The sequence below is a fragment of the Drosophila teissieri genome, chromosome 2L, assembly GCF_016746235.2.
Source record: "Drosophila teissieri strain GT53w chromosome 2L, Prin_Dtei_1.1, whole genome shotgun sequence".
In the NCBI taxonomy this organism is placed as follows: domain Eukaryota; kingdom Metazoa; phylum Arthropoda; class Insecta; order Diptera; family Drosophilidae; genus Drosophila; species Drosophila teissieri.
In genome coordinates, this window is record NC_053029.1 from 5,496,637 (window position 1) to 5,511,230 (window position 14,594).

A 14,594-nucleotide genomic window follows, 5' to 3' on the forward strand; every position below is an offset into this window, starting at 1 on the left:
CAAAATAAATCGACAATTATTATTAAAAACATCGAAGCTTGATGCACCACTAGAAATAATCACTAGAAAAGGCGCGCATTAAATTGCTTTATTAAATTACTTGTACGGACGGAAAGTAACTTAATAAACAACCAAAAATTATTGTATTTTGCATGCGTAGACGCAATGGCACTTTGGGTGGATAAATACCGTCCGCGGGAACTGTCCAAATTGGACTACCACAAGGTAAATCTGCAATAGAAGCGTCGCATCCACATAGTTGGCCTATATATTCAAGTACCTCTTATTAACCATTGCTTTATTTAATTATTTATGGTTCTTGCCATGCAGGATCAAGCGGAGAACCTGCGCAACCTGTGCAAGCAGAGCGACTTTCCGCATCTGATGTTCTACGGACCCTCGGGTGCCGGGAAGAAGACGCGCATCATGTGCCTGCTAAGGGAGATGTACGGAACCGGCGTTGAACGATTGAGGAGCGAGACCATGACGTTCACCACGCCCTCCAATCGCAAGGTGGAGGTGATGACGGTCAGCAGCAACTACCACTTGGAGGTGAATCCCTCCGACGCTGGCATGTACGACCGGACAGTGGTGATCGATCTGATCAAGCAGGTGGCCCAGACGCACCAAATCGAGATTAGCGGCCAGCGGGAATTCAAGGTGATTGTAATTTCGGAGGGCGACGAACTCACCAAGGATGCCCAGCACGCCCTGCGCCGTACCATGGAGAAGTATGTGGCCACGTGCCGGATTATCATTTCGGTGAACTCCACATCTCGCATCATTCCGGCCATTCGGTCGCGTTGCCTGGGCATACGGGTGGCCGCTCCCAACGAAACGGAGATCGTGTCCATCTTGCAGAACACATGCAAGCGGGAAGGCCTCGCACTGCCCGTGGAGCTGGCTAAACGGGTTGTGGACAAGTCGGAGCGTAATCTCAGACGAGCACTGCTGATGCTGGAGGCCGCCAAGGTGGCCAAGGCGCCGTTTACCGCCAACCAGGAGATTCCCGACCTGGACTGGCAGGTATTCCTGCGTGAGACAGCCTCTCAGATTATCAGTGAGCAAACACCTGCCAAACTGGAGAAGATCCGGGAACGCCTGTACGAGCTGCTCACCCAAGGCGTTCCACCCAATCTCATTTTCCGCGGCCTGGTCGAACAGCTGGTAAGCAATTGTGATATGTCGATCAAGGCGAAGACGCTCGAGTTCGCCACCGAGTACGAGCACCGGATGCAGTCCGGTGCCAAGCACATTTTTCACCTTGAAGCGTTTGTCGCTCAGTTTATGAATATCTACAAAAAGTTCCTTTCTGAGCTGGTCATGACGGATGATTTTTAAAGGATTTACACACTTTAGTATTTAATTCAAAAAACTTATCAAATAAACTGATTAAAACGATCTAATGTTGTTGCTGAAGCTCTTGTCGCCTCTGCAGGATGGCCATGCTCATCTTATCATCGGTGGTGCGCTTTATGGTCTCAATGTATCTTTGAACCTCTTCTTCGAGTTTAATGTAAGCCTGAAATAGCAAAAAAGTCGGAGAGTCATTGGAATATGCAGTTACCGAAGTTATGTTAATGTCTTACCATTTCATAATCCATATCCTCCTTGCCATTAATCTTTAAGCCGTGCAGAAGCAAGTCGATCGTGTTAATGGGAAAGGAGAGCTGCGGATTTGTTACGTTCACCGAGTGCTTAAATTCAAAGTACTCGCTGCCTGCTCCCAGCATGCCGGCGATCATTTCACATCCCAGATCCGCGGCTTCCAGCAGACGATTGTGCTTCACAAATAAGTGGAGAAGTTCCCGAGAGTGGGATAACTTGTAGGAGTCTATCAGCCACTGTGGCAAGAAGGCGTTCAAGAGCAGAAGCCTTTGAACCACGCTCTTTCTTATCAAGGTAGAGTCTTTTGCCTCGTTATCCACAACCAGTTTTTGAAGCAATGTCCAGGCCATATCGGCAGCATTACTTCGATGAGGAAGATCTGGTATATGAGATTTAGTAAGCTTTTTTTTAGACATACATGTTTAAGAATCCTCACCTGCCATGTCATTGTTTTGCAGCCAGTTCCAGGCGTCCACCGACTTGTCCTCTGTGGCAGCGACACAAGCGGCTGTCAGACTCTCAAATATGGGTAGCACAGAGAATGAGTGTCCTCGCGAGAGTTTCAAAGCTGCGGTGTACAGGCCACAACTAGCCAGCAGGTAAGATAGCTCTTCTGGTGTCGCCCGCTCGTAGGCAGCTGCATCTTTGCGGTAGAAGGAAAGCTCACGTAAAGCTTCTGCGTGCACCAGTTCCCTTCGTATATCGGCGAGCTCTAGAACAACCACCTCCTGGCCACTCTTGTCCTCATCACCCTTGGGCTCACCATCATCGTTATCCTGATCTATGGCAACTACCCGCTCATCGCCAATAGTGGGCTTGGCAATCCATCTGTAGCGGTTGTCAACTAGGTGCAAACAGTTTAGGCAAATCAACAGCGAGGAACAACGTTTCTCTAGCGCATTCGGGGCATCGCTGTCCACTTGAAACCGCATAGCCTGCTCATACATAACCGTAGCAGCTGTTAGAAATAAATTATTATTGCAGCTGAAGAATATATATTGATTTTTATACAAACCTTTTCTCATGTTACCCTTGTTCGTATGGAATGCATACAAAAAGTTGTAGACTTCGTTCTGATCGATGCTCATTGACCGTGCACGGGATTCAACAATGCTCTCGAACTCGTCTTGCAATCCAATGTAGGAAAACTGCATAAGCAGGGGCAGGCATTTGTTCTGGAACAGCGTTATGACCAACTGACGAAGGCAATCCTTTCGCCTTGAAGTATCGGCATTGTTGACTAAGGCGCTGTAGGCCTCCTCGTAGTGTCCTAACTGCAGATGATTATTGAACACTATCGACTGGAACATGGGCAATTGAGGATCATCTGCTTGCAGCACACTCATGGCCATGTCGGCCAGTTGAATAACGTAGTCCAGCGCGGAATGCTGTTCAAAAAGCTGGATAACTTTCAGATAATAGTGAACAATGGCCAGTTTAGTATCTTCAGGGGAAATTGTATCGCCCCGGCTGACGCTCTCCTGTAATTTGCTGTACAGCGGGGTGTTTTTCAGCACATGCTCAAAGAGGAAGTCATCCTCCACTACGCCAGGCGCCGTCTGTTGAAAGAGATGCAGGGTCTTGTGGGCCTCTCCGCAATCCAATAGGGATACGGCCAGCATAAAGCGTCCTGCGGAAAAAAGAGGTTTAATTTCACAGTTGGGAGATCTAGCAAGGATTACTTACTGGCATGGCTTTTTACAGTACACCAGTTTGACAAAATGCGCACATAGTCCTGCACAATGATGTGATGGCAGGTCCCGAATAACCATTCCGGAAATACGTAAATCGGAGATCCGGGCCAACTATAAGATAATGGAGAATCAAAACCCGATATCTTTCATGTTTTACAATATCTTATACACACAGCATCTTATTGATGTATCCCACTAGTTGGAGCAACGTCTGGCGCAGATTCAATTGCTCCGACTCGAGCGACAAACTGTCATTCTTTAGCAGCATAGACAAAGCACTGAACAGGCCTTTCGATTCCAGGAACAGTCGGAGCAGCGTGGTCTGATCGTTTCCATTATGTCTTAGATGGCTGGAGTATGGCCGGGTATAGCCGCTGAACAGTTGTGCGCGGCTCAATCGTTGAATAGATGCCTCGCTAAAATACGAAAATAATTTAGAACTGTCCAATACAATCAATTATATTGCATTACAATCCAGCTGGGGTACTCGATGAAATGGGTGTCTCGGCAATCCAAACCAGAGTATAATACGAGTTCAGATAATTGATGTTTGTTAAAATATTTTCGCTTTCCATTCCGTTCTGTCCATAAGCCATGTACTGCAACACCAAAAGGTTTCGGCAAACAGAAAACCTAGAAACAAATTAATTTTTAATGTATAAGGGGCCAAGTTTAAATTAAGAAACTCTTATGAAAGCTCACCGTATCATTGCCATTTGCTTGACTGTTTCGGACAATATAGAGAGTCCATATTCGCTACCCATAAGAGCTCCAGACGACTGTAAAAAGCGTGTAGAAAGGGAGTAATCTATAAAATAGAATAGAAATATATAGAACATTTGCAAACATTATCTATATGAGCATTTTACCATGCGGCGGTGCATCTGGATCAATTATACACAGCACATCGAGCAGCATTTCCAAAGCGGGTTTAAGATTTGGTATGGCCTGCAGCTTCTGGTGAATTTGCTTAACGCAGTTTGATGGCAGCATCGGACCATTATCATCGCCCACAGTGATCCTAGCCACCAGCTTGGATATCACTTCAACCGGCGACTCGCGCTGGTAAAGTTGCTTGTCTAGATCGATTTTAATGTCCTCCGAAATCAGTTTATCAAGCAGCGTCACCACATTCATGAGGTCCACAAAACCCTTGGCCATTTCGGGATCGTTGCGAAATAGTGGCGCCACGTATGTGGCCACTTCGTCGTTGTGCTCCCCGATGAGCAACAGGTGCTCGAGGACTTCACAGGGACGCAGCAATGCGAATGATTGTCTTCTAACCAAACATACTGCATCCATTCCACCAAGAACGGCGAGTCCAGTCGGCTCGGAAAACTTAATGTGATACTGTTCGCAGCATGAGTAAAAGCGATCCCACAGCCGAGTGGATATCTCCAAGTACTCCTCGTCCGTGACCACAAAGTCTTTTAGTTCGTTCTGGATTTCATCTTCCACGGCCTGGCATACCTGCTCCTTGAGCACTGACATGGAAAGTTGCTTCACATCGAATTGCAGATTAACGCGCCTGAACATCTGTGATAAAAAATTTAAACAGCGATTCCTCAATCAATTTGATCTTCAAAAATCATTTTGGTTACTCACATATAAAGCCTTGGCAATTACATTTCGGTCAAATCGACCAGGATGAAAGATGTAGCTGCAGTAAGTTTCGCGTGGATCCACTCCCTGCTCCATGGTCAGGCAATACCGATCCGGTGGCGGTTCTAGAGCAGCAGAAACCCATTTGATTGAGTTATTTGAACCAAAGTAAGCTGCAGAGACATGGAAATCGCCTTCAGCGTTGCTCCAAAGAGCCCAGATGTGCGAGGATGTGGCATCGAAGTCGACCAGATCCATTTGAGGCGCCGGCACCACGTTCTGCACCAAATTGATACCGCTGGCCTCGTCGGCATCGGGCATTATGCTAATGCAGATAAACTCAGCTCGGGAATCGTGCGAGAGAAATAGACAGAAGTTCTGATCGCTTATTTTTCGGAGCTGGTTGTTTTGAGCTGTTAACGAGAAGAATAAAAGATAAGATATTTAATTTCAATATTAATATTATGTTCTTTATACTCACGTCCTTGAGCGGCTGAGCCTCCTTGCCCCAACCCGGGGGAGCAGTTAATGCTGGCTACAGTCTGCAAGCTATCCACTGACCATAGACGCAACTCATTACTGCGATACAGAACCAGAATGAAAATATCCCCTTCGATTTCACTGAAAGCCATGGACGTAGCTGCCTCCAGCGTTTCTGAGCGGCCGCTAAAAGTATTAATAAAACATAAAGGTTTTGCTGTATGTCTAGCTTTATCCACTCACGTAAGGGCACCCTTGAGATTCGACAGAAACCGAGGCATTAGATGCGGCTCCTTGATTTCGTGGGTGATGGTGTGGCCGGTGGCGCAGTTCATAACGTGAAGCAGCAGTTTGCTTTGATACGCCACTACAAAGTAGGCCGATTGCGAGTTCTGTGAGAGGTACGATACAGCCACATTGGGCATAGTTCCAAAGCCATCCGTGACATAAAAGGTGCTGGGATCGTTCATCTTGTCATTGACGTCGTAGAAAATGGACTGGGACAACAGATCCTCAGGAGAGGCAGCACCCCCTTCCTGGCCAGCGATCTTTAGGGGGAAAACATAGCGGTGCACACTGCTGACCGTGACCACCAGCAGGGTGACGGACTTGCTTTGCTCCGTGAGCGATACATTCAGCACAGCGGAGTCGGTAAATCGCAGACGCAGGTGATTCCTCTGCAGGGAGATGTCCAGGCTGACCTCTGATAGTTCCAGGACATCTTGGTATGCCCGCCTGTAAATAAGTGGTCATGTGAAACTCTGCTTAGCACTCCGACTTGCACTTACCAATATATGAAACGGTTCCTGGTTTGAATGTTCCTCCTGCTCTTGTAGCAGTAGCCGCCGGAGGTTTCAAAGGTTTTTAAATCCTGCAAAGTGCTCTGGGTTCCTACATTTCGCGGAGAAGTATGTGGTTACACAGAGGTTCTCCGGCGATCCTGCTCGTAACTCACCCGTGTTTATTTTCACCTCGATCCACTCCGCCGGACTGAGGTTCTTCGGTATGACCTCCCGGTAGCTCATGTTGGCGTGCAGTTTGGATGTGGGCATCGTGCTAAAACAATAAAATAGTACACAACCTCTAGGAAAACAGAAAATTATTGGCGGCACCGGCGTAAACACGCTCAGTAGTAGTGTTGGAAAACGTTTACTTGAGCGGTGTGCACCAGGCAAAATAGTCGACATAGCTTTTCATACTCACGAAATTCCAGCACACTTCTTTATTATAGTTAAGAAATAAACGAACTTTCCTAAATGTAGTTTTAAGAATTAATGGATTGTTATAGCAAAGCAGTAATGCCTAATAATTATGTTAAATCTTGTTAAATTCGAGAAGTTGCCTTAAGCATTCTAACATTTACCACACATTGGTCACACTGCATTGCACATGTGTTTCCATTTGTTGATGCGGCTTTGTTATTTAGTTAATTCATAAATTAAAAACTGTCTCTGGCCTAGAAATGAGTGCGCAGGATGAGACTGTAGTCTGCCTGCCAGGAGAACGACTCTGCAGAACCGAGGACAACGTAGTCCTGGGCATTGGCACCTACGAGCAGAATGGCTACATTTACGCCTCGAAGTCTGGAATTGTCCACATCGAAGAGTCGGGTGAAAACGTAAGTAAACCCGATATTTCGTTGAATTTGGAAACCAATAAATCTCCATTTTAGTGTCAGGTGGTAAGTGTGCAGAAGCCCGGCTTTCATCTAACCATCCCAGCCACCGGAGACGTGGTCACAGCCAGAGTTCTCGTCACAACTCCCAAATTCGTCAAGTGCGCGATATTCTGCGTACGAAATGTCCTGCTGGAAAGCAGCTACCGTGGACTGCTGCGCAAGGAGGATGTCCGAGAGACCGAAAAAGATCGTGTGGATATCTACAAGTCTTTTAAGCCGGGCGATGTGATTCTGGCCAGGGTCATCAACCAACTGGATCAGTCCTTCCTTCTGACCACTGCCGAAAATGAACTCGGCGTGGTCATCGCTTATGCCAGTGATAACCGGAAGACCCGGGTGCCCATGGTTCCGGTCGGCTGGAGCGAGATGCAGTGCCCCCAGACCACGATCAAGGAGCCACGGAAAGTGGCTAAAGTTCTGCCTGAGAGTTCAATAAACGCTGTGAAATAAGGCCATTCGAATGGTAATCAGTAGACTCATTTGGGGAACCAAAAATGTTTTAATAAGTGATTAAGAGCCAATTAATGATATTCCTTGGCAACCAGACGAGGTTCAATAGGATACCATTTCCGTTTGCATCTTATCGCCATAGCAACATTGATAGGTAGGTCTATTAGGTGACTATTCTAATAATTTCAAATCATTAAATAAATGTATACTTAAGTTTAAAACCAAATAAAAACTGAGAAACCTTCAATGGATGGATAAATAAAAAGTCATTTGCAATAGGTCAGGACAATCTGGTTTCCATAGTTATGAGTTTGATGTTTGATGCGTATCTAATATTTGTTTTTTATCACGTTTGTGTTGTTATAATGATTCAACAAGAGATTATAATTTAATATTGGATAGTCATGCAATTTCTGTTTTAAAGGTTATTGATCTGGGATAATTTTAAAGCATTGATATCTATATACTTAAAAGTAAAAGTAAAAGTGGTAATAGCTTAAAAAAATTGGACAGTCATTTGTTTAAAGTATATTTAAATACAACAAATTTTATGTTTATAAAATAATGAGCGAGGCAATACCAATGTATGCAGGCACATGCATTTTATGGGTTCCTAACATAAAAACTTTTAGGTTGAACGACAGGTACTTATTCCGAGTAAACCAAATTTCAATAACATGCAATTGCACGTGTTCCCAAAAAAGAATTGTAAAGGCAAATAGAAATAGAAGGTTACAAAGGCTCAGGCGTCAGAGTCGTAAAAAACCCGTAAGCCGTAACCCGTTGCCAATCAATGTCGCTGGGAGCTGTTGTTGATGGATGACTATTCCTATGCAAATAGCAAATAGCAGTTCGTTTCGCGTGCAGGAGCGCCGACTAATTCAATCAGAGGAACGGGAGCAGGCAGCCTGGAGCAATGAGCTGCTCCGGGACTAGGCCACCGTGTCTTGTCTTGCCGAAGAAATGCAAATGCATAGGAAAAGTTACAGGTGGATCGGTGGTGGCAGTGAGCGTAGCGAGTCCTGGGGGATCCAAACAACCAATCATTGTTTGGTCGATGGGAAACGCAGCCGGCTCGTTTCGGTGGTTCGAACCCCGGTTAATATTCAAATTAAATCGAGGGGGATTGCGACCAATATGCGGTGCAAGTGAACAGTCGGGCGGGTAGTTGGCCCTGTCGTAGTTATCGTAGTTGTCGTTGTAGAGTCCCCAGTTCCGGCCAGCTCTAAAACATAAGTTCCTGCCCATTGTCAGTCGAGGAGCAGCAGCAGAAGGACCACGGCAACAGCAGCGCAAACGAACAGGGAAGCCAAGCAACTCATCATGGTGCAGATTTCGCAGACGGAGGAGGATATCAAGATCTCCATCGAACTCAATCGACTGGTGACCCGCAAGCCGGACGTTGTTCTCCTTCCGCAGTATTTAAAGTTCAACAATCCACCCATCTTCTTTGAGCGACATCTGGTTCAGGAGATCGACGAGATGGCCAGGTGAGTTGGGAGGGTTTATCTTCGGATTTCCTAGAATAATCAAAGGGTTATATAGAGTTCCGATGCTTAACTGTGGCTGAGGAATTGTGGTCAAGTTTCTATATGTGTTTGCAGCCACATATTAAAGGAGTTATTATCTGTTACAGCTTTTGTCGCATCTTCAAGAACGAAGCCCGCATTGTGCTGGTGAAAAAAGAGAAGGGCTTCTGGCCTGAGATGTTCCAAAAGCTGGACAAGGAGGCACTCATGCAAAAGCGCCTGGAGATCGCCGACCTGATTGTGGAGCGTAACAAGAAGCGCGACGAGAAGGCACTGGAACGCTACGAGAACAAGCGGCGGGCGGAAATCCAGAAGGAGATCAAGCGGGAGACAGCTATGCGTGACCGGGTGAAGCAGTTCCAGGAAAACTCGGTGCGCGAGGCTCTGGTGGTAGATGTACGCAAGGAGGCGAATGTGGCGCCCAAGCCAGATATGCTGCAGTATCCGCCATCCTCGGCGGCCGTCAGTCGCCTGGCCACGCCCCTCATGCGCCCGCCCATGAGCTCGGTTCGTGGCAGCGGACGGATCAACGTGAGCTTCACCACGCAGCACAAGCGGACCACGCCAAAGCGGGAGTCGCAGGCCACCATGGAGAAGGCGTATGCCGCCGCCGGTGGACCCAATGCGAATGTCCAGTCGCCAATGGAGAGCCTGGATGAATAGACGTTTCACGTCCTTTAGTGCGTGCGTGTGTGAGACTGTTTTAAGGATTCCTATTTAATTATTGCATCAAATAAATCTACAGGTGTTTGCTTTAGTTGTATCAGTACTGTAGATGGTTTTCATTTCATTATTGGGGAGAGTAAACCTTTGCACTAATCGGTGAAATATAATTGAAAAGTTTACAGATTTATATTTCTTATCATTTGAATGATATAATATCAATATGAAAGATAACGTTATAATTATCTAAATTTAATTTACTGACAATATGAATTTGAATTTAAAAATCCGATAACATATCGCTCAGATTGGATTTCCAACACTGATCGGGTCCATCGATAACATACTTCAACAGCTGATGCCTGTCAACGTTGCTTGAATTTTCACAACTTTTTTTGCCGCTATGACATTACAACTATAAAAAGTGCTTTAGATTTTTCTCAAAACCACACACAGGCAACGCGCAGCAGTAGGAGTACCCACCAGAGACCGATGACCGAGGCAGCTGGAGCAGCCATCCCAGGAGGAGCCGACGGAGAAACGGAATCGTACAGCACAGAAATGCATCGTCAGTCCAGCAGGGCGAAAGAGCCATCCAAGTTGGACGATCTGGTGCAATATGTGAGTCTCCATGTGCGCATACCCACGCCGCTGACCGGTGTGGTGCTGCCCTTCGTGCCACTCTACCTGTCCGCATTCTACCTGTGGATCAACGTGAGTGGCGGCGAGGAAAATGCAACCACCAAGAACGATGTGATAACCGCCGACAACCAAACAACCACGGACAATTCTACAACTTGGAATGACGTGGGCTTCATCGCCGTACTGGCGATAGCTTTCCTGCACATTCTGACGCTGCTCTTCTGCTACTGGAGCGTTCACGTGCTGGCCTTCCTCACCTGCCGACGCGTAAAGCTGCCCGGCATCAATGTGCTGGCCAAAGTGGTGCCCACTGCCAACAACGGCAACTCAAAGATCGTACCCATTCGCTCCTCCCAACTGGAGGACGGCTCAACGCAGTATTTTTTGGTTTTTCAAAAGACCAAATACGTTTGGAATGAGGATCGAAAGACGTTCCGCGCCGTCGAATTCCCGGTGAATGGATTACTGAGCAGCTATTCTACATCTAGAGGTTTGGAAAGCGAAGAGGCTATCAAGCGGGCTACTCTCACCTACGGAAACAACGAAATGGAAATGGTGGTTCCTGAGTTCCACGAGCTTTTCATAGAACGCGCTACTGCGCCGTTCTTTGTGTTCCAAGTGTTCTCCGTGGGACTGTGGTGCATGGACGACTACTGGTACTACTCCCTGTTCACGCTCTTCATGCTAATTGCCTTTGAGTGCACTATTGTCAAGCAGCAGCTGCGCAACATGTCCGAGATCCGAAAAATGGGCAACAAACCCTACCTGATATACGCCTTTCGTCAAAACAAGTGGCGTCACCTTGGGTCTGATGAGCTGCTACCCGGTGATTTGGTGTCGATAACGCGCTCCCAAAACGACAACATAGTACCATGCGATCTGGTTATTCTTCGAGGTTCTTGTATTGTGGATGAATCAATGCTTACTGGCGAATCGGTGCCACTAATGAAGGAGTCATTAGAATCCTTAGATAATTTAGACGTTGAAATGGACGCCGAAGGAGATGGAAAGCTGTTTGTGCTGTTTGGTGGCACGAAAGTTGTACAGCACACTGCCCCAACAAAAGAATCGCTTCGTGCACCTGACGGTGGTTGCATCGGCTATGTGATCCGTACTGGCTTTAACACATCCCAGGGCAAACTTCTGCGGACAATCCTCTTCGGCGCAAATCGCGCAACGGAGAACAACGTAGAGACCTTCGCCTTTATCGCTTTCCTGATGGTATTTGCCGTGGCCGCAGCATCTTATGTGTGGGTTAAGGGCAGCGAGGATCCGGAGCGCAATCGCTATAAGCTTTTCCTGGAGTGCACGCTCATTCTCACCTCCATAATTCCTCCGGATTTGCCCATCGAGTTGACCTTGGCGGTAAACACATCACTGATCCAGCTAACAAAGTTGTTTGTGTTCTGTACAGAACCCTTTAGAATTCCATTCGCGGGAAAAGTGCAAATTTGCTGCTTCGACAAGACGGGGACTCTGACCACGGATAATCTGATGGTGGAGGGCATTGCAGGACTGGCTCCCAATGGAGCTTGTGTCCCCATCGACCAGGCGGAAGGGAACACGGTTCAGGTGCTCGCCTGTTGTCATTCATTGGCTCTGCTTGATGACGGATTAGTCGGCGATCCACTTGAGAAAGCCACTCTAGCAGCTGTGGATTGGACGCTTACGAAGATGGATAGCGTCATACCAAGGAAACCACAGTTTAAGCCCTTAAAGATCATCCAGCGCTATCACTTCTCATCGGCACTTAAGAGAATGTCTGTCTTAGCTGGCCACCTGGTACCGTACTCCAATGAGGTGAAACACTTAGGAGCAGTAAAGGGAGCTCCTGAGGTCATTCAGAAGATGCTGCGCGAGGTGCCCTCGGACTATGAGAAGGTATATAAATCGAAATTCATAAAATATATCCATTTACATTTACATTTTATTTTAAGGTGTATTTGGAATACGCTCGTCGTGGAGCACGCGTCTTGGCTTTGGGAATTAAGGATCTCGGGACCCTGAGCGCTCAGAGAGTGAGAGAATTGAAGCGTGAGGAAGTGGAGTGTGACCTGACATTCGCCGGATTCGTGATTATTTCATGTCCCATGAAGCCCGATTCCAAAGCTGTGATCAAAGAGCTTATTCAATCCTCCCACAAGGTGGTGATGATTACTGGCGACAGCCCGCTCACTGCCTGTCATGTGGCCCGCGAACTGCGCTTCACCCGCAAAAAGTTGATCATTCTAACTCCGCCCGACCAGGAAAGTAGAAACAGCTGGAGCTGGGTATCTATCGACGGTGATCAAATCTACGAATTGGATACTAAGGCTGGTAGCAAAAATCTTCAATATTTGCTAGCCACGCACGATCTCTGCATTACCGGAGAGGGATTGCAGCATCTGCAACAGAATCAGCCGCAATATATGCGCCAAGTACTACCACTGATTACGGTCTGTGCGCGCTTCGCACCCAAGCAGAAGGAGTTCGTTATCACACAGTTAAAGCAGCTGGGGTACTGCACTCTGATGTGTGGCGACGGCACCAACGACGTGGGAGCCCTTAAGCACGCCAACGTGGGCGTCTCCCTGCTGACCAGTGCTCCAGTGAAGCGTAAACGCACCGAGGAGGAACAGCGGCAAGCGGAGGCCAATGCCGCTGCAGCAGCAGCTCAGGCACAAGCAAATGCCAACCAACAGTTGACGCCCAGGGAGCGCGCATTGCGTCGGCGCCAGGAGCATATCAACCAGACACAGGCTCGCCTCCAAAGCGCACTTCGTGACATGGAAGAGCAAACTATGGTCAAGTTGGGTGACGCCTCTATCGCAGCACCTTTTACCAGCAAGTCCTCTTCAATCATGTGCGGTGGGTAGCATTGAACTATTTTAATTATTTTTTCGATTAAATATGTCCTTGTTTTCAGTTAACCACATCATTAAGCAGGGTCGATGCACGCTGGTCACCACACTCCAAATGTTCAAGATCCTTGCTCTCAACGCCCTCATTCAAGCCTACTGTCAGTCCGTGCTCTATATTGATGGCATCAAGTTCAGCGATACCCAAGCCACTATGCAGGGCATCTTCATTGCCGCCTGCTTCCTGTTCATTACACGAGCTAAGGTTTTAACCAACAGCCCTTGAATTTTATTATTTAATAACTTAACAAATTGTATTTGCTTTTTATCTAGCCGCTGAAAACTCTATCCAAGGTGGCTCCACTGCCAAATATCTTCAACTTCTACACGATATCGACTATTCTCAGTCAGTTCGCTGTGCATTTTGGAACACTCTACTACCTGACCAGCCAAGCCAACATTCTGGCACCGCCCAGGTGAGTTAGACTTAAACATAAAGTTATTCAAAAGAACACATTTATACATCAAATTTCTTTCGCAGAGAGGGCAAAGTAAAGTTGTATATTGACATGGATGCCGAGGAGAAGACGAAATACGATCCGAACATTGTTAGCAGCACGGTCTACATAATTTGCCTATCATTGCAAGTGGCCACCATTGCGGTGAATTACAAGGTACGTTTTCCGACATATCATACAATGCAGAAGACTAAACATAAACTTATACAGGGACATCCATTCATGGAGAGCTTGCGCTCCAATCGCATGCTGATGTATGCCATCGGAGCTTCCGCTACATTGGTGATTCTTCTGTCCACGGGCCTGGCGCCCGAACTGACGGAGTTCTTTGAGATCATTGATTTCCCAACGGATGTAAGTACTTGATTATTTTTGTTGTTAAACATTATGAAATATTCTCGTTTTCAGTTCCGCACAACTTTGCTCGGTGTTCTGGTCTTGGATATTGCCGGGGCTTTCCTTTTGGACCGTATTTGCTCATTCCTGTTCGGAGAAACGCGTCGCAAATCTAAAGTGCTGAACTGTTAGGACCATTTTATACTAAGTACTAGAAAAGTAAAGTAACAGCAGCGCAAACCGTACGTTCCACAAGATAGAAAAAGCCCTTTCGTTTTTATTTGTATCCCCTTAATGATAAACAACTAAACGTGTTGTATGGCGTCGGTTTCATAAATATTTCAATTCTTCATCAAAGAATCAACATAATGCATTTAAAGTGTATTATCAGGCAAGTGTATTATCGGGCAGCCTATTTAATTTTAATTTGACAAATCGAGATCTTTCGATTTTTTCGACTCCCTTATATGCGATTAGTGAAATTGTCGTACTATTTGTAATGATAATAAAAATAGAGAAAAGTTTGAAACCCGTGATCGATACATATTTAACAAATA

General features: G+C 46.5%; 5 protein-coding genes across 5 annotated transcripts; 4 read left to right on the forward strand and 1 right to left on the reverse strand.

The window, feature by feature from the left end:
• The first annotated feature begins 32 nt into the window (after positions 1-32).
• On the forward strand, positions 33-1,401 carry LOC122615152 (replication factor C subunit 3). Its single transcript, XM_043790108.1, has 2 exons — positions 33-225; positions 331-1,401. Exons 1-2 carry the CDS (start codon positions 166-168, stop codon positions 1,339-1,341), a joined length of 1,071 nt encoding a protein of 356 aa, XP_043646043.1. The 5' UTR covers positions 33-165; the 3' UTR covers positions 1,342-1,401.
• LOC122615075 (nuclear pore complex protein Nup160 homolog) lies at positions 1,335-6,523 on the reverse strand. Its single transcript, XM_043789982.1, has 14 exons — positions 6,340-6,523; positions 6,173-6,275; positions 5,628-6,119; positions 5,386-5,570; positions 4,908-5,317; positions 4,172-4,838; positions 4,005-4,110; positions 3,774-3,935; positions 3,476-3,718; positions 3,295-3,413; positions 2,624-3,238; positions 2,045-2,566; positions 1,590-1,987; positions 1,335-1,522 (listed from the first exon to the last, which is right to left on the reverse strand). The coding sequence occupies exons 1-14, from the start codon at positions 6,434-6,436 to the stop codon at positions 1,403-1,405; spliced, it is 4,239 nt and encodes a 1,412-aa protein (XP_043645917.1). The 5' UTR covers positions 6,437-6,523; the 3' UTR covers positions 1,335-1,402.
• A 181-nt stretch (positions 6,524-6,704) lies between these two features.
• On the forward strand, positions 6,705-7,513 carry LOC122626276 (exosome complex component CSL4). Its single transcript, XM_043806473.1, has 2 exons — positions 6,705-7,002; positions 7,057-7,513. The coding sequence occupies exons 1-2, from the start codon at positions 6,847-6,849 to the stop codon at positions 7,510-7,512; spliced, it is 612 nt and encodes a 203-aa protein (XP_043662408.1). The 5' UTR covers positions 6,705-6,846; the 3' UTR covers position 7,513.
• A 1,164-nt stretch (positions 7,514-8,677) lies between these two features.
• Positions 8,678-9,804, forward strand: LOC122626420 (dynein axonemal assembly factor 4). The gene is made up of 2 exons (XM_043806676.1): positions 8,678-9,002; positions 9,149-9,804. Exons 1-2 carry the CDS (start codon positions 8,836-8,838, stop codon positions 9,702-9,704), a joined length of 723 nt encoding a protein of 240 aa, XP_043662611.1. The 5' UTR covers positions 8,678-8,835; the 3' UTR covers positions 9,705-9,804.
• Positions 9,805-10,069: 265 nt separating this feature from the next.
• LOC122615417 (endoplasmic reticulum transmembrane helix translocase) lies at positions 10,070-14,573 on the forward strand. Its single transcript, XM_043790391.1, has 7 exons — positions 10,070-12,227; positions 12,284-13,193; positions 13,252-13,448; positions 13,517-13,659; positions 13,725-13,857; positions 13,912-14,055; positions 14,110-14,573. Exons 1-7 carry the CDS (start codon positions 10,197-10,199, stop codon positions 14,227-14,229), a joined length of 3,678 nt encoding a protein of 1,225 aa, XP_043646326.1. The 5' UTR covers positions 10,070-10,196; the 3' UTR covers positions 14,230-14,573.
• The last annotated feature ends 21 nt before the right edge of the window (positions 14,574-14,594 follow it).

What these genes read in the sequence shown, in the direction of transcription:
- LOC122615152 (XM_043790108.1), top strand. Translation starts at nt 166, where the DNA reads ATGGCACTTTGGGTGGATAAATACCGTCCGCGGGAACTGTCCAAATTG. An exon ending in CCAAATTGGACTACCACAAG is followed by an intron (nt 226 to 330) that starts GTAAATCTGCAA and finishes CTTGCCATGCAG; the next exon opens with GATCAAGCGGAGAACCTGCG.
- LOC122615075 (XM_043789982.1), bottom strand. Translation starts at nt 6,436, where the DNA reads ATGCCCACATCCAAACTGCACGCCAACATGAGCTACCGGGAGGTCATA. An exon ending in GGATACATCAATAAGATGCT is followed by an intron (nt 3,414 to 3,475) that starts GTGTGTATAAGA and finishes ATTATCTTATAG; the next exon opens with TTGGCCCGGATCTCCGATTT. An exon ending in CAAGGGTAACATGAGAAAAG is followed by an intron (nt 2,567 to 2,623) that starts GTTTGTATAAAA and finishes TATTTCTAACAG; the next exon opens with CTGCTACGGTTATGTATGAG.
- LOC122626276 (XM_043806473.1), top strand. Translation starts at nt 6,847, where the DNA reads ATGAGTGCGCAGGATGAGACTGTAGTCTGCCTGCCAGGAGAACGACTC. An exon ending in TCGAAGAGTCGGGTGAAAAC is followed by an intron (nt 7,003 to 7,056) that starts GTAAGTAAACCC and finishes TCTCCATTTTAG; the next exon opens with TGTCAGGTGGTAAGTGTGCA.
- LOC122626420 (XM_043806676.1), top strand. Translation starts at nt 8,836, where the DNA reads ATGGTGCAGATTTCGCAGACGGAGGAGGATATCAAGATCTCCATCGAA. An exon ending in GAGATCGACGAGATGGCCAG is followed by an intron (nt 9,003 to 9,148) that starts GTGAGTTGGGAG and finishes TATCTGTTACAG; the next exon opens with CTTTTGTCGCATCTTCAAGA.
- LOC122615417 (XM_043790391.1), top strand. Translation starts at nt 10,197, where the DNA reads ATGACCGAGGCAGCTGGAGCAGCCATCCCAGGAGGAGCCGACGGAGAA. An exon ending in GTCCTCTTCAATCATGTGCG is followed by an intron (nt 13,194 to 13,251) that starts GTGGGTAGCATT and finishes CCTTGTTTTCAG; the next exon opens with TTAACCACATCATTAAGCAG. An exon ending in CCATTGCGGTGAATTACAAG is followed by an intron (nt 13,858 to 13,911) that starts GTACGTTTTCCG and finishes AAACTTATACAG; the next exon opens with GGACATCCATTCATGGAGAG.